The sequence below is a fragment of the Sminthopsis crassicaudata genome, chromosome 2 (genome assembly GCF_048593235.1).
Source record: "Sminthopsis crassicaudata isolate SCR6 chromosome 2, ASM4859323v1, whole genome shotgun sequence".
NCBI classification, from domain to species: Eukaryota; Metazoa; Chordata; class Mammalia; order Dasyuromorphia; family Dasyuridae; genus Sminthopsis; species Sminthopsis crassicaudata.
In genome coordinates, this window is record NC_133618.1 from 408,845,950 (window position 1) to 408,871,983 (window position 26,034).

Genomic DNA, 26,034 nt, shown 5'->3' on the forward strand with positions numbered 1-26,034 from the left:
ATGTATACATATATTGTATTTAACATATATTTCAACATATTTAACATGTATGGGACTACTTGCCATCTAGGGGAGGAGGTAGAGGGAAGAAGGGGAAAGTTGGAACATAAGTTTTTGCAAGGGTTAATGTTGAAAAATTACCCATGCGTATATTTTGTCAATAAAAAGCTATAATTTTAAAAAATTCATTACTTGACATTGAGTACCATATGAAGACCTTTTTGATTGTATTTTATAGAAAGACAAAGAAAAGAAAATGACTAATTTCTTTCTCTTAAGTTAGCAATTATTCAATTATTATTATTTTTAATAAACTCATCATCACTTTAAAAAAAAAATCACCAAAAGCAACTTATCTTCTTATACTGCTAACTGGATTACTGATAATAATTAGGCCCTCCTTTTCTACTTTGGTACCCTAGCTCCTATACCCCAAAAAGTCCTTTTTTCTCAAATGGTAGTCCCTGGGTGTTTCTGCCACTCTTCCATTCTTTATTATTTACATATTAGAGTAATCATACATACCAAATTTGCAAATAACAAGAAAACACTTATTTGCCCAAAAATTGATTGGTTTGTTGAGAATATTTTGTCAAATTTAAAAAATTCTGATCAAGAAAATGATCAAAATTCCAGAGTACTACATAGTAAAATATGCTACCCTGACAGAGAGGTGATTGACTCAAGATTCAGAATGAGACAAATATATTAGACATAGCTAATGTGGGTTATATGTTTTATATTTGATAATATGTATTAGTTGCAAAGATTTTGTTTTTCTTTTTTTCCAGTGGAAGAGAAAGATAAAGAGGAAAAGGGAAAATGCTTCCCCATTATTGAAAAAGAGAATTTAAAAAGAAAGACCAAAAGGAAACTCAGATAAGTAGAATAGCTTTGAAAATTACATGTTGAATGTACTAAATAAAAGAAAAACAGATTTTATATAAAAGATTCACAAATTCATATATAATTATCTCTTCTTCAACTACATATATTGAAATGTTCATTTGGTACCTAAGTTCAGAATTTTTAAAAATGAATGTTAAAAACTGTTTTTATATGTAATTGGAAGGGAAATAAAATATTTTAAAAAATAAAATAAAAGAAGAGGAAGGTTTAAAAAAAAAAAAGAAAGAAAACCAATATAAGGTCACAAAGAGCAGGACATCTCTGTTCTTGGGCTCTGAAACAGATCAATTTTCAAACATTTTTGCATATAATCATATAGTATTATATATATTTTAAATCAGTCTATTTCCTATTAAGAAATGAAATAATACTCATTTCAGCATAATGAAATAAAAACTATCTTTTTGTGTGATCACTTGCTGGGCTTGTTATCGAAGAATAGATTTTTTTCTTAGGTGGAAAGAAGTTTTGGAAAGCTTGCTTTTTCAAATACTACAAAAGACCTGTGATTGCATCAGCAATTTCCATCAATACAGAGCAATCCTGTTTTTGTTTTTTTGTTTTTTTAATTTATTTTTCCAAATTATCCCCTCCCTCGCTCCACTCCCTCCCCCCGATGACAGGCAATCCCATACATTTTACATGTGTTACAATATAACCTAGATACAATATATGTGTGTAAATACCATTTTCTTGTTGCACATTAATTATTAGCTTCTGAAGGTATAAGTAACCTGGGTAGATAGACAGTAGTGCTAACAATTTACATTCACTTCCCAGTGTTCCTTCTCTGGGTGTAGTTATTTCTGTCCATCATTGATCAACTGGAAGTGAGTTGGCTCTTCTTTATGTTGAAGATTTCCACTTCCATCAGAATACATCCTCATACAGTATTGTTGTTGAAGTGTATAGTGATCTTCTGGTTCTGCTCATTTCACTCAGCAACAGTTGATTTAAGTCTCTCCAAGCCTCTCTGAATTCCTCCTGTTGGTCATTTCTTACAGAGCAATAATATTCCATAACCTTCATATACCACAATTTACCCAACCATTCTCCAATTGATGGACATCCATTCAATTTCCAGTTTCTAGCTACAACAAAAAGAGCTGCCAGAAACATTTTGGCACATACAGGTCCCTTTCCGCTCTTTAGTATTTCTTTGGGATATAATCCCAATAACAGCAATGCTGGGTGTCAAAGGGTATGCACAGTTTGATAACTTTTTGGGCATAGTTCCAAATTGCTCTCCAGAATGGCTGGATTCTTTCACAACTCCACCAACAATGTATCAGTGTCCCAGTTTTCCCACATCCTCCCCAACATTCATCATTATTTGTTCCTGTCATCTTAGCCAATCTGACAGGTGTGTAGTGGTATCTCAGAGTTGTCTTAATTTGCATTTCTCTGATTAGTAGTGATTTGGAACACTCTTTCATATGAGTGGAAATAGTTTCAATTTCATCATCTGAGAATTGTCTGTTCATATCCCTTGACCATTTATCAATTGGAGAATGGTTTGGTTTCCTATAAATCAGGGTCAGTTCTCTATATATTTTGGAAATGAGACCTTTGTCAGAACCTTTACTTTTAAAAATATTTTCCCAATTTGTTACTTCCCTTCTAATCTTGTTTGCATTAGTATTGTTAGTACAGAAACTTTTTAGTTTGATGTAATCAAAATCTTCTATTTTGTGATCAATAATGATCTCTAGTTCTCCTCTGGTCATAAATTCCTTCCTCCTCCACAGGTCTGAGAGGTAGACTATTCTCTGTTCCTCTAATCTATTTATGATCTCATTCTTTATGCCTAAATCATGGACCCATTTTGATCTTATCTTGGGTATATGGTGTTAAGTGTGGATCCATATCTAATTTCTGCCATCCTAATTTCCAGTTTTCCCAACAGTTTTTTCCGAATAATGAATTTTTGTCCCTAATGTTGGTATCTTTGGGTTTGTCAAAGATTAGATTGCTATAGATGTACCCTTTTTTGTCCTTTGTATCTAATCTGTTCCACTGATCTACCGTTCTATTTCTTAGCCAGTACCAAATGGTTTTGGTGACTGCTGCTATATAATATAGCTTTAGATCAGGTACACTTAGACCACTTTCCTCTGACTTTTTTTTTCATTAGTTCCCTTGCAATTCTCGACCTTTTATTCTTCCATATGAATTTTGTTGTTATTTTTTTTAGGTCATTAAAATAGTTTCTTGGGAGTCTGATTGGTATAGCACTAAATAAATAGATTAGTTTGGGGAGTATTATCATCTTTATTATATTCACTCAGCCTATCCAAGAGCACTGAATGTCTTTCCAATTATTTAAATCTGACTATTTTTTTGGCAAGTGTTTTGTAATTTTTCTCATATAATTCCTGACTATTCTTTGGTAGATGGATTCCCAAATACTTTATACTCTCAACATTTGTATGGAATGGAATTTCTCTTTTTATCTCTTGCTGTTGCATTTTTTTGGTGATATATAAGAATGCTGAGGATTTATGTGGATTTATTTTGTATCCTGCCACTTTGCTAAAATTCTGAATTATTTCTAATAGCTTTTTAGCAGAGTCTTTGGGGTTCTCTAAGTATACCATCATGTCATCTGCAAAGAGTGATAGTTTGATTTCCTCATTTCCTACTCTAAATCCTTGAATCTCTTTCTTGGCTCTTATTGCCGAGGCTAGCGTTTCTAGTACTATATTGAATAGTAATGGTGATAGTGGGCAACCTTGTTTCACTCCTTATCTTACTGGGAAAGGTTGCAGTTTATTTCTAAGAGCAATCCTGTTTTAATTACCTTTGTAAATTTCTGTGTCTCCATCTCCCACCACCACAAAAAAAAGAAAATAATAATAATAATCTTTGGATTTTAAGACTTGAAAAACTTCTTTGATATAGTTTTCCAGTAATAAACAAGATACTGCTGAGCCCTTGTCTGATAGCACAGTCTCATCAACTACCTGTCTGATAGCTGAAGTCTCATCTCCTTTGAAGAATTTTTATCTGGGTCATACTCACCAACACTGGTTGTCTCCCAAGAGATTATATTGGATCTTATTATTTTCTCTTTCTGTTATCACATTTGGTGAGCTTATCAGTTTCCATGGAGTCAATTATTATTACTGCACAAATCATTCCCAGAGCTATATACTCAGTTCCAGTATCTCTTAAAAACTATATTCCCACTTTAGCAACTCCTTTATGAACATCTCAAATTGGATATCTAGTACTGAACTCATTATTTTTCCTCTTAAGCCCTCCCCTCTTCCTCTTGAAAATACTAACATTCTTTAAGTTGCCCATCCTTGCAAGCATAGTATTATCTCTCATACCTGAACTATTCCAATAGCTTTCTGACTGGTTTCCATCCCTAGAGTCTTTACCTACTCCAAACTATCTTCTACTGAATTACCAAAATAATCTTCCTAAAAATTCAAGTCTGGATGTTAAATCCCCTATTTAGCAGGCTCCAATAGTTCTTTATTATCTCCAAAATATAATATAAAATCCTATTTGGATTTTAAAGTCATTCACAACCCCATCCTTTCTACCTTTTCAGTTTTATTACTCTGTGATTCAGCAATGCTAGTCTCTTTGCTGTTTCTCTCATAGGACGTATTATTTCTCCATTCCTTGATCATCTTTCACTTATACTCTATATTTTATCTGTTCACAATTATTGTCTTCCCTATTCAAATGTGAGCTTCTTGAGGTCAAGGACTGTATTTCTGAATTCCTTTGTTTCCCCAAAACTTAACATGGTACCTGGTACACAATAAGCATTTGATAAATCCTTGTTGATTGACTTGAAATCTTTCCTTTTTTTTTTTTTTTTTTTTGACAAAAGCTTAAAGAACACAAAATGCTACTTTTGTGCAAAATGAGGCATCAGAAAAAAGACTTTAATGAAAGTTAGGGACATGACAAGCAATAAATCCAATAATAATTATGCCCAGGGAATGTGATGCAGCAATTTTCTTCTATTCACTTATCCATTCAGTAGCAAACATTTATTAAGTGCCTATAATGTTATCTCATGCAACAACAATCATTTCTGTTGCCTAAATCTAAGAAAAAACTATTATTAAGAGTTTGTGGTCACTTTCAATCACTCAAAAAAAAAAGAAAAGAAAAGAAAAGAAAGAAAGCTTTTAAAGTAGCAAAGGGAATGAAAGAATTCAATTTATAAATATAATCTGGTTGCTTTATCTTTTGTAATTAGGGTTTCATTTCAATACACAAACACAAGTATAAAACATAAGCAGTGTTTTATTTACTTTTTATAAAATCTTGTCAAATGTTCCAGTGAATAAGTTTATAAAAATCAATATTCATTTCATTAAGAAAGCCATTGGCAAACTTGTTTTTTTTTCCCTCTGGAGATTCTTTAAAAAATCAACAAAAGGGGGGAAAGGAGACTAGAAACAAAAGATGAGGTCCTTAACTAAAGATCTAATTCCTATGTCTTATTTCAGTCAAACAGAGACACAGTATTGGAGACAACAGTAGTCCTTTCTTAATTAACCCCTATTGTCTTGACATCATGTACAAAATAAGAACACAACAAAAACAACTGAGGCTTGTTTTATTGAAGCTATGTTTTATAGCATATCTAAAAGACTCTGATTTAAACTAAGAATAAGAGAATCTGGGGCTGTGATTTTCAATTCTATTTTTCATAAAAATCAGTTTTTTATGAAGGAAGAATAGATGAGATGTACTAGGACGACATTACAAACTTTTCCATATATTATTAGGTTTATCAGAGGAAAATAACTCTTATACCCTACTCTACTGAATAAAAATAGCTTGTTCCTCCCAAATCTCTTCCTCTGGGAAATATATAGAATCCAAGAAATGCTGAATATTAACAAAATAAAACAACAACTTTTTAGAACCTAAACACCTAGTCACAAGTATCCATAAAAGCTTGTTCTCTCTTCTGATTTTAAGCTGTTTTAGAATGTGTTAAGTGTACTAAAGTTGTTTTCTTTGAAATAATCTGTAATAAAAAGCCTAAAGAAAGGAGGAAATGTGATATGGTGAAAAGTGAGTTGGACTTGGACTTATAGGTCCTAAGTTCAAATTTCATCTCTGTGATGTAATACCCTTGTGACACTAGGCAAGTAAATGAACCTCTCTGATTCTTAATTTTCTCATCAATAAAATGAGAGGATTATAATAAATGACTCATAAATTTTGTCCAAATTCTAAAAATGAGTCCTACAATGTCATATAATTTTATAATAAATCAAAGCACTTTCAAAGCTCAGCTCAAGTGCCATCTGCTACAAAAGACTTCCCTTGACTACCATAAATTAATAGTAATCCTAAAATTAGTGTATTCTTAGTATATATTCTGCATTTATTTACATATGTGAATGTTAATCAGGATGTAAAATTCTTGAGTGCTATGATTTTGGGTTTCTTTAATGGGTTGGTTTTTTTTTTTTTTTTTTTTTTGTCTTTAGTTCTACAGTGTTTACATACAGGCCTTAGCACACAGGAGGTCCTCATAAATGCTTGTTGTTTGTTGGTAGCACTTTCCCAAAAATTTTACTTTATATTTGTTTTTCACACATTTTGTTTATTTATCTGTATATACAGTTTCCTATAACAATATAATGTTGCCTTCCTCCAATTCAGAAGGGTAGGAAGGGTTTTTATTATCTTTGTTTTTATTTCTACTATATACCACAAGGCAAGGGCTTTCTTACTTATTTGGCACAAAATGGGTATAGATCACAAGTGATCACAATTAAAATACTTATACAATCTGAATTTAAAAACACATCACAAAAAATTAGATGACAACAAGATCAGGTTATTTATAGAATAGAAATGGAGAATGCTTATCCAAAAAAAAATGAGATCACAGAAGATAAAGAAAATAACTATTTCATGAAATTCAAAAGTTTACACACAAAAATAAATAAATAAATCAAGCTTAGGTAAGAAGTCATAGAGTAGGGGAACAAATACTAGTATCAGATGTTTCTGATAAAACTCTCACACCCAAAGAATATAATATATTAAGATGAAGACCCATCTCACCAACGGATGTGGTGGTCATAAAGGTATACACCAACTTTTCTCAAAAGACCTACAAACTATTGACCACAATATGAAATCATGAATAAGAAAATGCACATTAAAAACTATGCTAGGTTTCACCTCACACCGTAAAAATTAGTTGAGAAACAGGTAGTAATGGAGGGACTGAAAGGCACATTATCAATACAGTGTTAATGAAACTACCCATTCTGGAAAGCTGGGAATTATACTAAAACAAACCAAAAAACCCAAAAAACCTTGAATAAAATATCCAGACTTGTTGATACAGATCTCAATGCCACATAAATGCCTGAAAGAGATATTATACATAGCAGTGTTCCTTTTTGGTAGTAATAAAAAACAGAAAACCATATTAATAATTAAATGCTGTACCTTATTTGAAGCATGTTTTTGCTTAAAATAAAAATGAACTATTGCCCCACTCTAATAAGAAAAAGAATCTTTTCAAATATTAGAAAAAATAAATCCATAGAGTAAAGCACTAAAAACTTCAAATAAAAAATGACTGTCAGAAAATATTTAATTTCCTTTGGTACTGCATTGTTCTCAGGTTCTCATCCTCCAAAAACTTAATTTTTGCCTTTTCTGGAAAATATGAATAATATATAACTATACTGCATAAATGTTGTGGCTGTCATAATTTCAATCATCACTAAAATTTTATTTTTAGAATTAGAATTTAGAATTTTAGAACAGCTGGAGGAAAAGGCAGCATTATTGTTTTTGTTAATATGATTTTAACATATTTAATCCAGGATCTCAAAGGCTATCTATTTAAAGAGCTGAATTCTTTTATAGAACACAAACTGATAGATTTTATAACAGCTTTCAAGTACAGTTCCAAAGATCAAAGGATCAGTTTAGTTCTAAGTATGGAGAATTTTTTAACCAATACACTGGCCACTAAGTAATGAATTATTTGGCCAATAAAACCCATGAAACATTTTAGCATAAAAAATAATCTTCAACTTATAAAACAGAAAACATATTTATTGATAGGCAACAACACCTTTCTCTAAGTCCAAATAGACATTCTTCCTAGATGTTTCAACATTCTGTAGTATAATCTATAAATAAATTATATTAAATTATGAAACAATAGCATTATGATTAAGTGTAATATATCAAGCGATCATTCCACACAGGAATATGTACACAAACTGATATAGAATTCAAAATGAATTTATTCTGAGTGATGAAAAATAGGAAAATACTTAAACTTTCTCTAAGTCTTTATATGTAACTTGTCTAGGTAATGCCTTTTATGAAGAGGCAAAAAGGTCCCCAATATTTCTATAAGTATTAGAACCTTATTTGTTTTATATAAGTAAACTTATTTTATTAAGGTGATTTGGGGGCAAGGAAGGGAGAAAACTATAAACTGCACAGTAGATAGAGCGCCAATCCGGAGTGAGAAGAACCTGAGTTCAAATTTGACCCCAGCCACTTAACACTTACTAGTGATGTGACCCTGAGCAAGCCATTTAACCCCTATTGTCTAGCAAAAAAAAAAAAAAAAAAAAATGATTTAGAGGGTCATAAATTTAAAGCTAGAATAAACAGATCTATTCCAACCTATTCATTTTACAAACACAAATGTGTTAAATAGAGCCAGCATGGTTAAATAATTCACTCAAGGTTTCAAAGGTTGCAAGCATTTGATTCCTGAATTACTGTTCTTTTTACTCACTGCTTCCTTACAAAGTAGTAACAATACTTCAACATAAAATAGAAATAAAATTTGAGCATAATTTTAAGTATTAATTTTGTATACTATTTTTCATTTAGAAAGTAATTCTCTCTCTTTGTGTGTGTGTATGTGTATCTAACCCCCCCACACACTTTTTTACACACTCCCCCCAAAATATTTATATTTTTTCCAACAAACAAGTTGTTGAGTTCCAACACAAATTAAATCATAGGTCTAAATCCCCATAAAGTATTTTATTTGTAAAAATAAACTTCAAAAGTTCAAGCTATATATTAAAAATGTTAATGATTTCTTACCTGGAGATCTGATGGCCGGCATAAAGCAATAGTGCAGTAAGAAAATATAAGTAAAGTTGAACCAGATGTTGTCTAGGTAAAGTGAGGAGCACAACACTTAATATATAACCTGTTAAAAAAAAAAAACACAAATAAAAGCTCAAGCAAAATGTAATACTATTAATTCACTCAATTTAATGTCACCTTATTTTAAAGTAACTGTCTTCTTGAAACGTTAAAGTCAAAACTCTTGAGTTTTCTTAAGTCACTGCTAATGTTTCTCTCATGGGGAAAAAATAATGGCCATTCTATCACTTTATTATTTGTATAATTGTGTGTCATTTCTCAATTGGTATTGATATAGATTTAGTTCCAATCCTTCTGTTGATTTCCAATCTTACTTCTTAAACAAATTTTCAGACATTTCCAATTGGATTTCCAGCACTTGTCCTTTTCCTTTTCTGCCATATTAAGCAATCTAATAAGTGTGAGGTGGTACCTCAGAGTTGATTTCATTTCCATTTCTTTCTTCAAGAATAATTTAAAATATTTTAATGTGATTATTTTAAAATTTTATTTATTTTGAACTTAAAGACAAAAAGAGAAAACATTTACATGTACACACAATATAAAAGGGGATTCCATATAAAACCATGAATTTCCATTTCACACTTTTTAGATACATATGAAAGTATATAATTATATATGTGCATGATTATAGAGTTATAGATATTTATGTATATGATATGCAATATTTCTTAACCATAGGTTTCTCTTCATTCAAATAACCACCATCCTAATTCTGGCTCTCACTGTATCACTACTAGACTCAAAAAGAGATTCCTAATTTCTCTAATTCTAATATTCCCACTCTGTAAGGATTCTTACAAGGTGCTAAATTAGATTTAACCATTGTCTCCTCAATTCCACTTAGTACCTTGTTTCAAGTTCTGGCCCATAACATCTCCTTGTAGGTCAGATCAATCATACTGAGCCATGCTAAATTATTGTCTCTATTCATTCTAATGACTTAGTACCTTGTAAGAATCCTAGCACCACTCCAATCCATACCTCAAAAAGTTACCAAAGTGATTTTCAAGAAGTGCAAATCTGATCATGATAATTTCAGACTATTAATTATATTGGTCTAATATTTCCTGAAGGAGATATAAACTTTTCTGCTTTATATTTAAAGTTTGTCACAATTTGACCCCAATCTCTCTTTTCAGCCTTATAGACATCTCCTTCCTAACATCTCCAATCCATTTAAACTGGCTTTCTTATGGCCTTAATACTCCGACATAACACTATATCTCCAGACTTCTGAGCAAAGTTCCAAATTGATCTCTAGAAAGGCTGGATAAATTCACAATTCCACCAACAATGTATCAGTGTTCCAGTTTTCCTATATCCCCTCCAACACTTGTCATTATCTTTTCCTGTCATCTTATAATCTCAGAGGTGGGTAGTGGTATCTCAGAGCTGTCTTAATTTGCATTTCTCTGGATTAATAATGGTTTAGAGAATCTTTTCATATGACTAGAAATGGCTTCAATTTCTTCATCTGAAAATTGCCTATTCATATCCTTTGACCATTTATCAACCGGAGAATGGCTTGAATTCTTATAAATTTGAGTCATTTCTTTATATAGTTTAGAAATGAGGGAAAAGCATTGTTCTAAGGATTATAAAGTTCTATCCATAAATGAAAACTTAACGGCTTCTAATCATTACTGTCAAATGAAAGCAATGAATCAGAAGAAAAAGGCAGATTTGGAAAGTCTAAAAGTAGAAGACATAATAATACAAGCTATGATTTTGGACACAATTCTGGACAACAAGGAGAAAATTCTTACTGAAGTAACAGGAAGTTCAAGGGCAAGTATAATCACTGAGGAAAATATATTATCTGTGTGTATATATAGTATAATAGATTACTAAAAACTCTACCTTCCCCAAGAAACTAAGATAACAATTTGAGAAAAACAATCACTAAAGTAGAATACAAAATAATCTTAACATCAAACTTTATAATATCTCATTAATAAAAATTAAACAAAACGGCACAAAATAAACACTATTCAACAGAATGACAAAAATATCTTGAACCCACACAGAACTTACATAAATATGACCACAAAATAATCATTACGGAAATAAAATAACAAATAATTGGAGATTCCATGATTATGTTTGAGTTATGCTAATTTGATAAAAATGATAATACTACACAGACAAAACACTTAATAAGCACATAAAAAGCAGCAGCATAAACAATCAAAAATTATCTGAAAAAAGTATTCAAAATCATAGTAATTACAGAAACAAGATATTTAACAACTATAAGATAAAATATGATGAACAGAAAGAATAAGTTCTAAGCCTGATAGCTACTTTTATAACTCTGAGTAAATTACTTCATCTCTTTGGGTATTGATTTCCTCATATATAAAAGAAAGATCAGATAGTCCTTGAAACAATTCTAATTCTATGACCCTATAATTTTATACTCATGAAACTGGTCAAGAGAGAAAAAGATGGTATAATTCAAAAACAGATAAGGTTATAGGATCACTGGCTTGCTAACAAATAATGCTAGTGAAACTGTGAATTTGTTCAGTTTCTTTGGAAAGTATTGACTTCTATAATAAAATTTACCAAAAAAAAAAACAAAAAAAACACCCCACAAATTCTAACTCCATCTTCCCACTAGAGTTTAGCACCCAAGTATGATCCTAACAGAAGGGGTGGGGGGTAAATATAGCAATACAAAAATATCTCTAGCATCACATATGGGATGAATTAATGATGGTATAAAAAAGGTAACAGTAATATGAGCCCTAAGAAATTATGAAGATGAAAAATTTAAAGTTGCATATAAGAAAATAAATAAAATGATACAGAGAAAACAAATCAGAAATAAAAGATACACACTGACTAAAGCAATGTAAATAAAGCAGACAATATTAAACAGTTGCGAATTCAACTATTAAATATACATTGTTAAAGTTATTATACACATCTTTCTTTTACTCCACCTACAGTATTACACCTCCTAGTTATGCAGATTTCAATTAATTCATGGCATTGACCAACTTGGATGATAGTCTGGTTTTTTTTGTTTTTTTTTTAATTAGCACTGAAGGTCCAATCACCATGTGCTAGTTCTTTTCTCAAGTTCTCCTTAAATTACATGTTTGTTTGTTTGTTTTTTAAAACATCACTTTTCCTGATCCTTCCACTCATTCACATCCAATGCTTGGAGTATATTTTAATTTTTTTCCTGTCATGAACTCTTTTAGCAGTCTGGTCAAATTTACAGTCTGTCTCAAAATAATGTTTTTTGTTTTTTTTTTAAAGTCATAATTGAAAAAAAATACTAAATTTCAGTTAGGGTTTGATAAGAATAAAGAAGTACCTTTTTCCCCCCATCCAAGTTGATGGATTTCCTGAAACCTATTCTTAGACCCCAGGTTAAGAATGTATGATCTAATGCCTTCCCTCCAAGATTAAATTCCTTTTACAGTGAATCTATCTTATTTTGTACATTTTTATTTTCCTATTATATGAATTCCTTGAAAGCAAAAACTCCTTTTTTGTCTTCTTTTTTTAATCACTAGCACTTAACTTAGTGCTTGGCATACTGTAAGCCTTTAATAAGGGATTTTACATTCATTCATTCACATGTTAAAAGTACTTTCCAGTTTATGAAGTACTCTCCTTGAGAACACCCCAGAGAGGTAAATGGGGCAGACATTATCATCTGCATTTAACTATAAGGAAATGGAATCCAAAAATAGTTTAGTAGTGACACAGTAGTGACTATGGTGAAATCCAGTATTTAAACCTAAAACTTCCTGAGTTCAATGTTCTTTCTATTCTACTATGCTTCTTTCTTCTCCTATAAAATAGCAATACTAGTTTCTATCCATCTTGGGAAATACAGAAATTCCTAAGTTAAATAACAAAACAAGTCATATCATAAGGCAGTGATCAAACAGCTAAGTCAAATTTATAATACAGATAATGATGTAGAATTATTTAGTATAAGGGAAGATGCTTTTAGCTCCAATATTCAAGAAAGCTTAAGTAAAATTAAAAACTAAGAATAGTAAACATAGAATAGATATAAAATAATAACATGTACAGTTTTTCCAAATTACATATATATGCCTTTCCTCTGGACCAAATAAAGAGGATTATACAAATGAAACATGAACTATCCCTCAATCTCTAAAAACACACACACACACACACACACATACACAGACACACACACACACACACACACACACACACACACACACACACACACACATATATATTGCTTTTCTAAGGATTAATTCATAAGGACTTTTAAGTATGGTAAAGTCACCAGTATAATACTTGGATTAGAGTCCTTAACATTTTTTGTGTCATGGACTCCATTTGAAAATTTGGTGAGGCTTATGGACAAACTTTCAAAATAATGTTTTCAAATGTATAAAACAATATAATTTCAGGGCAGCTAGGTCGTACAGTGGATAGAGATCCAGCCCTGAAGTCAGGAGGACCTGAGTTCAAATATGATCTCAGACACTTGACACTTCCTAACTGTGTGACCTGGGCAAGTCACTTAGGCCCAATTGCCTCAGCAAAGAAAAAGAAGGAGGGAAGGAAGGAGAGAGGAAAGAAGGGAGGGAGGGAGGGAGGGAGGGGGAAGGAAAGAAGGATGAAAAGGGAAAATAATATAATTTTAAAGTGCATAAAATAAAATACAGAAATTTCATTGTTGGAACATTGGAACAACATTGGAAAAAGTTATCAAAGTTTTTTCTTTGTTTTAATTTACAGGCCCCTGTGGGCAGCTAAACAGTATAGTAACAGAGTACTAGGCTCTAGTACTCTATTCAGATTCAGAATCAGAAGATCAGAAATCAGAAGAACCTGAGTTCAAATCCAACCTCAGACACTCCCATGTTAATTCATGCATTAGTCAAGTATTGATTACCTGGAGTACCAAATTGGTGACACTTTTTCTAAAAACAAATGATAATAAGCAAACAATCCAATAAATTTATATTTATTGCCTTACCACTTTGTTATTGTTGTTCAGTCATTTAGTGTTACCTGATTCTTCATGACTCCCTCAACAGGTTTTCTTGACAAACATACTGAAAGGGTTTCCCATATCCAGTGGAGTAAGACAAAACAAAAGTTAAGATATCTGCCCGTGATCACACAGCTAATAACGTCTGAGGCTGGATTCGAACTCAGGTCTTCCTGACTCTAGGCCTAGTACTCTATTCACTAAATCATCTAGCTGCCTCCAAAATATTAGTCCCTCAAAGCCAGAATCAAACCAGCAAACTAAGCACTCCCACAAATGAACATTCTAGGAGTCCTCTGCTCTACCACCTGAGATATTAATATAACTTGTCACTAAACATGGTAACAATTCCTCAAACAAATAACTGAAAGAAAAAAATACTATTCAAATTTCAAATTATCAGTAGAATGATTTTGCAACCTATGGAAAAAAAATTCCATTCTGGCACTTTATTTTGCTTTGGAAGTAACCTTGAATTTTCAATAATTCAAAGGCAGTAGAGACAAATTTTTCAAGCAATCCTACTAAGCTATAAAGGTCCTTTACATGAACTGATGCTGAGTGAAATGAGCAGGACCAGGAGATCATTATATACTTCAACAACAATACTATATGATCTTCAAAAATGAGATGAACCAAATTAGTTCCAATAGAGCAGTAATAGTTTGACTATGAACCATATATAGAATTCTTAATCCCTCTATTTTTATCTACCTACATCTTTGATTTTCTTCACAGGCTAATGGTACACTGTTTCAAGTCTGATTCTTTTTGTACAGCAAAATAACTGTTTGGACATGTATACATATGTTGCATTTGATTTATACTTTAACATATTTAACATATATTGGTCAACCATCTGGGGTTTTGCAATTGTCAATGCTGAAAAATTACCTATGCATAAAATTTTTGTAAAAATTAAATTAATTATTTATTATTTTTTTTTTTTTTAAAGCTACAAAGGTCTTAAATATAGGTCTGGTTACAAACTAAATATTTGTCATCTAAGAATAACCTATACTTGATAAGATTCATCTTCAAAAACCTTCAGGTAACTTTTTTTTCTCAGTCACTGCAACACTCAAAGACAAGGTAACAATCTGTCAGTGGAAGGAGTAATAGCACCAATGACATAATCTATGGCTAGATAGAAATACTGGGTGCAGCTAAAACTTATTCGATGTTCCAAAAGTTTCATTTTTAGTCTGTTAATTTGGAAGATATGATTTCCTGTAGATATAATATTATAAGTGAATTACTCACAAATGCTTCTTTAAAATGTAAGGAAGAGTACTAAGAATTAGAGTGATGGATCACTGGAATATATTAGGTACACATTATATTACTGAAAATGACCACAGTAATCTATTATGATAAACCCAAAGATCCAAGCTTTTGAAACAAACATTCATTATTTGACAAATATTGCTACAATTGCAAAAACAACATGGCAGAAGGTAGGCATGAACCAACATCTCATCACATCATATACCAAGATAAGATCAAAATGGATTCATCATTTACACATAAACAGCATACCATAAGAAAATTACAAGAGCATGAAATAATTTATTTCCAGATATATAGATAAAGATTTAAAACCAAAGAAGAAGGAGAGTATTGCAAAATGTATATAATAGCTAATTTTGATGATATAAAATTTAAAAGGTTTTACACAAGATTAATGCTATCAAAATTAAAAGAAAAACAGAAAACTAGGGGAAAATTTATTCAACAAGTATTTCTAATAAAGGCGTAACTTCTCAAATATACAGCAAAGTGAATCAAATATATAAAAATTCAAATCATTCCCTAATTAATGATCAAAGGATATGAACAGAATGTTTTCAGACAAAGAAATCAAAACCACCTAATCATATGAAAGTCACTATTGATGAGAGAAATGCAAATTAAAAAACCACTATGGTACCAAATCATACCTATTCATATTGGCTGATATAACAAAAAAGGAAAACGATAAATGTTGGAGGGAATGTGGGAAAATTGGGACACTAATACATAGTTGATGGAGTTGTGAACTGATCCAACCATTTTGCAGAATAATTTGGAGCTCTGAACAAAGGATTATAAAACTTTGCCTACCCTTTGATCAAGCAATACTATTGCTAGTCTCTATCTCAAAGGAATCAAAAAAGAAGGTGGAACCATGTGTTCATAAATATTTATAGCAACTCTTTTTGTGGCAGCTGAGAATTGGAAATTGAGAATTGCTCATAAATGGGGGAATGCTAAATAGGCTGTGTTATGATGGAATATTATTATGCCATTAAAAAAAAAAAATAAGCTGGCTGGTTTCAAAAAAAATCTGGAGAGACTTACATGAACTGATGCAAAGGAAAATAAGCAGGACCAAGAAAATATTGTTTACAATTACAGAAATACTATATGATAAAGAACCGTGAATGACTTCAGCAATAAAATGATCTAAGGCAGTCCCAGAAGATTCATGATGAAACGTGTACCACCGGAAAAAAAAAAGTGATACTGTCTGAATATAAACTGAAGCATGCTAATTTTCACTTACTTTTTTTTTTTAATTCTAATCCTCTCATACAAAATTACTTATATGGAAATGTTTTACATGATTGCATATGTATAAATTATATTAGATTGATTATCATCTCAGGGAGAGAAGAGAGAAGGAAAAGGAGGCCAGAATTTGGAACTCAAAACTTTTTTAAAATATTTTTAAAAATTATATTAACATGTAATTGGGGGAAAATAAAATGTATTTTTTTTTCACTGTAAGAAGAGAGGCAGCTAGGCAGTGCAATTGATAGAAGATTGGCCCTGGAGTCAGGAGAACCTGAGTTCAAAACCAACTTCAGACACTTACTGTGTGACCCTGGGCAAGTCACTTACCTTCAATTGCCTCCCCACCAAAAAAGTCCTACCTATTTAAGGAGCAAGGAAGAAGTTGTACAAATATGACTTTGAATCAGCAGACAGGAAGAAAATGAAAATAAATGAAAGAAAAGGAATGACAGATGTAGCATCTATTGGAAGAGATAGGATATGGTAAGATTACTAGATTAAGTTAGCCTAAGTAAAGAGTACAGATACTTCATCATGTAAAACTGAGGTAAGGAAATGTAGCAAAAGGCCTCAGAATGATATGACATGAGGAGAAGAAAAAAGGGAATTAAAAATAAATATCCTCAATTTTTTTATGTAAAATTTGAGGCAAGGTTCTTAATTGAGAGAATAGAAGGGGAATCATGGAAGTTTGTGAAGAGAAGAATAGTAAGTTCATAAAAGAAATATAATAGGATTGCCCAATACCAGTGAGGACTCTGTTGAGTTGATGTAATATAAATTTGTAGTCAACCCAATCAGAACCATTATATAATTTTCTCCAACTTTATTCAACAAGAGGGTAGAATCAAAGGCATAAAATAGTGGGAGTAATCCAAAGTTGAAGTTTGGTTAGAATAACAAGGATTTTATTGGGGGGGGGGAAATCAAATAAAGAAAGACTGTGGAAATGAACAGGTTCACTAAAAGATTAAGAAGAGAGAGTGGCTAGTGCAGGGGAAGTAGTATGGGAGAGAAACAAGGAATCACAGGATTGGAGGTCAAAGTGCAGAGAAAGTAAAGTTTTATAAGGGAAGGAAGGCACAGGGAGAAGTGAAATACCAAAAGATGATGTTCAGATATGGGGATTTCAGAATTCTTGAATACAGGTGGTACATTCATGAATAACTGCAAAATCAAGGATATGACCACCTTAGTGTATGGCTAAAGTCAGGTAGAAGAGTAACCTGTGGGATAGGATAGCTTGAAGAATTGAGTGGTTAGTGTGTTTGAGGCAGAGTAATACATTCCCCTAGTAATACAGTAATACAGAGTAATACAGTCCCCTAGTATGAGGACAGGAATTGGGAAGCAGAGAAGAACTATGAGCCACACAGGGAAGTCATTGAGGAAAGAAGGGGAATGACCTAGAGGTTTGTATGAACTTCAAAAGAAAAAAGATTACTGGATAATTAAAGGAAAGAGAGAATTTAGAGGCAACACTAGAGAATAAGGAGTATTCTAATAACCCCACCTCCACTAGTGATCTGGGAATAATTATTCAATATTGTACTAGAAAGAAAAAAAAAAGAAGAAAAATAAAAGGAATAAGACATATTAGATAATGAGAAAACAAAACTATTCACTTTTACAAATGACATGATAGTTTACTTAGAGAACCCTAACGCTTAAACTAAAAAATTAGTCCAAATAATTAATGGCTTTGGCAAAGTTGCAAGATATAAAACATAACCCCCCAAATCATCAGCATTACAAAATTTTATCAACAAAATCCAACAGGAAGTGAAATGCCTTTCAAAATAACTTGTTTCTACATGCCAAGACACACCAAGGAACTATATACAAACACAAAGATCTAAATAATTGGAGAAACATTAATTGCTTATGAGTAGGCCAAGTCAATATAATAAAAGTTACAAAACTACCAAAGAATTAGATGGTAGAGCTTGAAAAAATAATAACAGGGGTAACTAGGAGGCGCAATAGATAGAGCACCAGACCTGAAATCAGGAGGACCTGAGTTCAAATCTGGTCTTAGACACTTAACATTTCCTAGATGTGTGATCCTGGGCAAGTCACAACACCAAGAGCCTCAGGAAAAAAAAAAAAAAGAAAGAAAAAACAATAACAAAATTCACTTAAAAGAATAAGAGATCAAAAATATCAAAGAACTTTGAGGAGGTAGTGGCTCTTAATAGTGTCTGACTCTTTGTGACTACCTTTGTGGTATATACATACATACATACATATATATACATATATATACATACACACACACAGAGAATTGAGTAAAGAAATGTTTCACTCAACAAGAAAACATAAGAGAAAAGGCAAAACAGAAAAGGTATATTTAAAAACGGGATTCGGTCTAAGCAAAACAAACTATACGTATTTATAGCTCTTTTTGTGGTGGCAGAAAGTTGAAAACTGGGGGTGGAGTGGGGTGGGAAATAATTCATTAATAAGGAAATGGCTGAACAAGTAATGGTACATAAATATGATAGAATACTATTGTACTGTAACATAGCGGACGGTTTCAGAGAAATCTGGGGAGACTTGTAAGAATTCCTACTGAGTGAAGAGAGAAAAACCAGAAAAACAATTAATATAATGACAATAATACAATAAACACAAAAAACTCTGAAAGGTTTAGAAATGGGATATTTAGATGAGTTTCCCCAACTCTGTTCCTTTCAATAAGATAGAACATCACCAGGGCCTTACAATATGCTCTGGATCTATGTGAAACAATATTTCAGCATTGTCATCTGACATATTTGAAAAGTAGCTTAAAGATCTCTACGCCTTATTAGCCTAACCACTATAGCATCCTTAGATAGGCCCTTCCTTCTGTCCTACAGCTGAATGTTCTTTTACTATTTCTTCCAGTTAAAATTGAATTCCTGGACAGCAGAGACTGCACTATCTCTATTTTCTATTTGTATCCCTGTCACTTGATACATAGAAATAAATAGAAAGTACTTAATAGATACTTTATCTTTCATTTATTCAGTCAAAAAAAAAAATCAGAAAAAGAAAATCTCAAGTGATAACCTTCAAGATTAGGAGAAATTGCATTGCATTATTCAACTCTTTTCCAGGCCAGACTTTGAAATGAGAATTTCAAAAGGAGCCAAGGTCCTTCATATGCCCCTCCAAAAATAAATCAGGGAAATGCCAAAAAGAAGAACCCCCTCTCCAACCATTAATTGAAATAGAAAATGAGCAAAGGAAAAATCACTAATGTATTTTTTTTTAATCTCATGACTTTTTATAACCTAAGAGAATATAAAGAGCTCAGAAAAAAAAAAATAAGTCATGATAGGAACAGAAGCTGAACTTCAAAGATTCTTTTTTTAAGATTAAGAAGAAAATGTTCAGCTGAAAAACAGCTGAACAGAAAATTAAAGACACTGCAAGGGGGAAAGCTCAGAAAAGGACTGTATTATTTTAAGAATTAGAAAATATGTAGTTTTACTGGTGGCAGTGATAAAGAATTCTAGATTTAAAATCAAAGAACATGGATACAAACTTCACATTCTCTTACCACCAGTGTAACTTTGAGCAAGTGATTAGGTCTCTGTAGAAGAGAAGAAAGAAAGAAGAGAAGAAAATTGGTCTAGATGACCTGAAAGAGGCCTCTCAACTTATGAAAGTAGTGACTATTTCATTCCTTGTATTCGTATTCCTAAAGTCTAGCAAATAGAAATGTCTAGCACATAAGAAGTGTTTTAATAAATGTTCAATGATTGACTGAATGAATCACATATGACAAGTCTATGGCCCCACTCTCCTAAGTCTGTCTCATGTTACACAACAGGTTTAAATTTCATTCAGTTCTGTTAGAAAGAAATGTTCCTATGCTCAAAGGGTTATCGAACTGTGCATATCCTTTGATCCAGGTTCTGTCTCTGTTACGTCTGAATCCCAAAGAAATCATTAAAAAAGGAAAAGGATACACGTGTGCAAAAATGTTTGTAGTAGCCCTTTTTGTACTGGCAAGGAACTGGAAATTGAATGGATGCCCATTAATTGGGAATGCCTGACAAATTATGGTATATAAATGTAATGGAATATTATTGCTCTAAAAGATTTGGCAAGCAGGCTGATTTCAGCAAAGCCTAGAAAGATTTACATGAACTGATGCTAAGTGAAGTGAGTAAAATCAAAAGAGCATTGTACCCAACAACAAGATTATGTGATGAACAACTATGATGTATTTAACTCTTTTCAATAATGAGGTGATTCAAGGAAATTCCAATGGACTTGCAACAGAGAGAGCCATCCATATTTAGATGGAGAACTATGGAAACTGAATATAAATCAAAGTATAGTATTTTTACCTTTTTTGTTGTTTGTTTGCATTTTTCTTGTTTTTTTCTTTCACTTTTTGATGTGATTTTTCTTCTACAGCATGACAAATATGGAAATATGCTTAGAAAAATTGCACATATTTAAGCTATACTGGATTGCTTGCCAACTATCTAGGGGAGAGGGAAGGAGGGGAGAAAGAGAAAAATTTGGAACACAAAGTTTTGCAACTGTCTTTGAAACAATAAAAAACTATTTTAAAAAGAATAAAAGAAATGTTCTAGCAAGCTTGTTAATATTGGTCAATTATAATTCAATCTCTTTCATCCTGAGTAGGCCTTTCTGATTAATTTTTTAAAATACACTCCTATTTGACTATTAATTCATATTTCCTGACCTTACAACCCCACTGAGTGATATGATAACTGCCAGAGCAGTCCCTCTATCAAAAAACCCAGGCCCCGAGCAGTTCCAGGCATTCATCCAAGGAACATATCCCACTGCTTATCCAGACTACCACCAAGAACACAATCCTGTGGATAGGTGGAAACGAGGGCAGCCATTTGTGACTGAAATGCTGCTGGGTGTCCATACTCTTCTATGTTGAGCTCAATTCTGAGAAACAATATCATTCTAACACATCCTACTGTTGCTGTGGTGCTATGCACTTGAACCTAAATATCCATGACATTAAATGACAGATCTTCAAGAAAGATTGAGACATTGCAACTTCAGGATAATTGATAGTCCAACAAAATTTGGAAAACCAAAAAATCTGTACACTGTTTCAGGAAGTAGCAAAAAGTATCAACAATGTAGAAAGAGAATCCACTGGACCCTGACAAGGAAAAGCCTAAGTCAATTTTTCTAGAAACATATAAATAAAATCTAATACTATGGGAGCAAGGAAAATGCCCTGCAGATAAAAAATATCAAATCATAAATATTAATTAGAATCATTTCAGGCTCCTCAAGGAAAATAAGGGAAAACTAAGAGTTAAATGGAACATTACATAAATGAAATTAAGAAATAAAGACAATCTAATAAAATAACTTAGAAGAAAAGGAAACACCATGTGTCTTGAGCTGAAGAGCCAGCATATGAAAGAGGAGCTTTTTATCTCTGGTCACAGAAGGCAGAACCAAGAGCATGGAGTAGGGACCAATTTAGGTTTCAGGGCAGAAGGAAATTCTTACTATTGGGAACTGTTCAAGGGTGAAAAGATCAATTTAGGAGGTAGGGAGTACATTCCAATCAGTGAAGGTCTTGAATTCCTTTCATGCATGGGATGATCAAACTAGATGGCATCTTATAACTCTAAAATATGATTCTATGAATATGAAACCACAAGAATCACCTGCATTTCTATATGCTGCCACCAAAAATTAAGGGAGACATCAAAAACAACACTAAAATGTTTTATTATATTTTAATATATTTATATATTTCATATATTTTATTATTACTTATTTAATAGCAAAATATTTCTTATAACAGCAAAATAAACTAAGAAGTCAGGCACTAACTTATCAAGATATGAGACAACCATATAAAAATAATTTCAAAATTATTTTAACAGAAATCATTAAGTAAAAAAAATCCATAAATAATCAATAAATCATTGATTCCAGTCCAATGCCATCATTCCCTATATTCTGTCTCTTACATGACACTCTATTTCTAATCTTCATGCCTTTACACTGGCTAGCCTATATCCTTGGAATATACTTTCACCTCCATCTTAGAAGAGTTTCTCTATTCCTTTAAGATTCAACTTAAATACCAACTTTTGCAGTGAATTCTTTCCTGATCCCCTTAACTGCTAGTGCCATCCTTCCTAAGCTAAGTTCTATTTAACTACTTTATACATATCTATATTCATTTTAAATTTATACTGTACATATATGCTTATTGTCTCCCCCATTAGAAAGTAAGCTCATTGACCATAAGGATTGTTTAATTCTTTATATCTGGATCCCCATTAAATGCCTAGAATTTAATAAATATTTGATGACTAACAATTTAAAAACAATTTTTAACTTTAAATGCTTCCCCCATTCCTACATAATTTTACTTATTCAACTAAGTTTTTTTCATTTTGTTACTAAAAAGATATTTTCAAAATAATATCAATCTGATATGTTTCAATAACTAGGGTAACAAAAATATAGATTTATATGGAACTATTTTCTTTTTTCCTTTGGAATTCTATTTGATTCAACAGAGAGTCAGGCTTGACTGTAAAACATCATGTTGGTTGGTTGTTGCCTTTCCTTCAAAATAACATTACTATGTTAAGAGTTTAGTTACAATGTGTCTGACTGGGGCTGATCACACCAATACAAGCTCAGAATTTTCTGTCACAGGTTGGACACAAATAGTCTCTATGAACACTTGGACTGGACTCTTAACTTTGTGTTTCTCTTGTTTTTTCTAAGCTAACACAATTCTGTTTTATTCATGGAGCACAGCATCTTCTCTGATGAGGGTGCAGCATACTAGTGCCAGTACCAGTGTCTCCCATGTCATGCAGTCAACTCTAAAGTTCTTAATAGACCTTGAGGTTGTTCTTGCATCACTTTCTCTGACTACCTTGTGAGCACTTGCCTTATGTAAGATCTCCATAAAATAGTGTTTCTGGCAAGCACACATTTGGCATTCAAACAAACCCACTGCACTGTGTAGTGGAATTTGAATGTTTGACAACTTAGTTTGAGAAAGGACCTCAGTGTCTGTTATCTTACTTTTCTAGATGATCTTCAGAATCTTTCTTAAGGCAATTCAAATTGCAGCAATTCAGTTCCTGAGATGGAACTGGTATATTGTCTAGATTTCACAGTCATACAGTGATGAGGTCAGCAAAACAGTTCTGTAGACCTTCAGTTTGGCAATCAGTTTAATATATCTTCTCTCCCACATTTTCCTGTGGAGCCTCCCAAATACTGAGCTAGTTCTGCTATGCGTGTGTCAAGCTCATTATCAATGTGGACATACTGCCAAGATAAGTGAACTTATCTACAGCATTCAAATCTTCATCATTTGCTGTAACTTGTGGTTCCATATATGATAGTGTGGTGCTAGCTGATGGAGAACCTGTGCTTTCTTGGTGTTAATTATTAGGCCAAAATTAGCACGTGTGGGAGAGAATTTATCCTTGTTTGTTGCATCTCAGCTTCAAAGGCTGCATTGAGTATATAATCACCTGCAAACAAAAAAATCACTCACCAACACTCCCTTCACTTTAGTTTTGGCTTGTAGTCTTTTTAAGTTAAAGAAATTACCATCAGTGTGTAGCTGACCTTGATTCCACATTTGTCAACATCAAAGGTACTTGACTACATGGCTGAAATCATCATGCTAAAAAGCATGGGAGCAAACCAATGCTTTGTTGCACTTCACTGGTGACTGGGAAAGCTCGAGAGCATTGTCCATTGCCCAGAACCCAGGCAAACGTGCCATTATAAAACTGATGTTTTATACTGAAGAATTTATCTGGGCAACCAAATTTTAACAAATTTTCCACAAGCCCTCATGACTAAAAGTAACAAAAGTCTTGATCATATCTACAAATGTTGTATACAAACCTCTGTTCTGCTCCTGGAATTTTTCCTGGAGTAACTGGGCAGTAAATACTATATCAACTGTTCCTCAACCCCTTCTGAGGCCACATTGGCACTTGGGTAGATGACCTTTTTTCCAGATGTTGTTCAGCCAATTAAGGAGGACTGGCAAGAATCTGCCAGCAATGACTAAGAGAGAAACCTATTCCCTTTACCTTTATAAAGACGGACAATGGAGGCATCCCTGAACTCTTGGGGTATGACTTCCTCCTGTCACATAATCTGGATAATTTTAGTCAGCTTTTGTATGAACAATGGACCCTTTACCTTATAAATCTCAGCTGGAATAGAATCAGCACCCAATGCTTTACCATAAGCATCATATACATATATTGTTTAAAGTTAATGTCTTTCTGCAGGATGAATATAGAGAGGCTTGGAGAGACTTACATGAACTGATGCTGAGTGAAATGAGCAGAACCAGGAGATCATTATACACTTCAATAACGATACTGTATGAGGATGTATTCTGATGGAAGTGGTTATCTTCAACACAGTGAAGATCTAATTCAGTTCCAACTGATCAATGATGGACAGAATCAACTACACCCAGAGAAGGAACATTGGGAAATGAGTGTAAACTGCATTTTTGTTTTTCTTCCCAGGTTATTTTTGCTTTCTGAATCCAATTCTTCCTGTGCAACAAGAAATTCGGTTCTGCACACACATATTGTATCTAGGATATACTATAAAACATTTAACATGTATGGGACTGCCTGCCATCTAGGGGAGGGGGTGGAGAGAAGGAGGGGAAAATCTGGAATAGGAGTGCCAAGGGATAATGTTGTAAAAAATTACCCATGGGAGCAGCTAGGTGGCGCAGTGGATAAAGCACCAGCCTTGAATTCAGGAGGACCCGAGTTCAAATCTCATCTCAGACACTTAACATTTCCTAGCTGTGTGATCCTGGGCAAGTCACTTAACCCCAGCCTGGGGGAGGGGGGGAAATTACCCATGCATAATGTACTGTCAAAAAAAAGTTATAATTATAAAATTAATTTAAAAAATAAAATAAAGTTAATGTCTTTGATAAATGGTCAAAGGATATGAACAGACAACTTTCAGACTAAGAAATTAAACCATTTCTAGTTATATGAAAAAATGCTCTAAATTACTACTGATCAGAGAAAGACAAATTAAGACAATTATGAGGTACTATTCACATCTCTCAGATTGGTTAAGATGACAGGAAAAGATAATGATAAATGTTGGAGGGGATATAGGAAAACTGGGACACTAATGAATTTTGATGGAGTTGTGAACTATTCCAACCATTTTGGAGAGTAATTTGAAACTATGCCCAAAGAGCTATAAAATTATGCATACCATCTTTGATCCAGCAGTGTCTCTATTGGGTCTGCATCTCAAAGAGATAAAGTTATGGTATATATCAACAAGCTGATTTAGCTAAGCCTAGAAAGACTCACATGAACTGATGTTAAGCAAAGTGAGCAGAAACAAAAGAACAACACTATGCATAGCAA

The 26,034-nt window shown here is 32.6% G+C and overlaps 1 protein-coding gene across 2 annotated transcripts in view; it reads right to left on the reverse strand.

The window, feature by feature from the left end:
- RNF145 (ring finger protein 145) overlaps window positions 1-26,034 on the reverse strand; it is a 94,025-nt gene that overhangs the window by 48,408 nt on the left and 19,583 nt on the right. For both annotated transcript variants that reach the window (XM_074291948.1, XM_074291947.1), the window contains exon 3: window positions 8,995-9,103. In XM_074291948.1, the coding sequence (XP_074148049.1) occupies window positions 8,995-9,103 (109 nt within the window). The remainder of the gene's footprint in view (window positions 1-8,994; window positions 9,104-26,034) is intronic.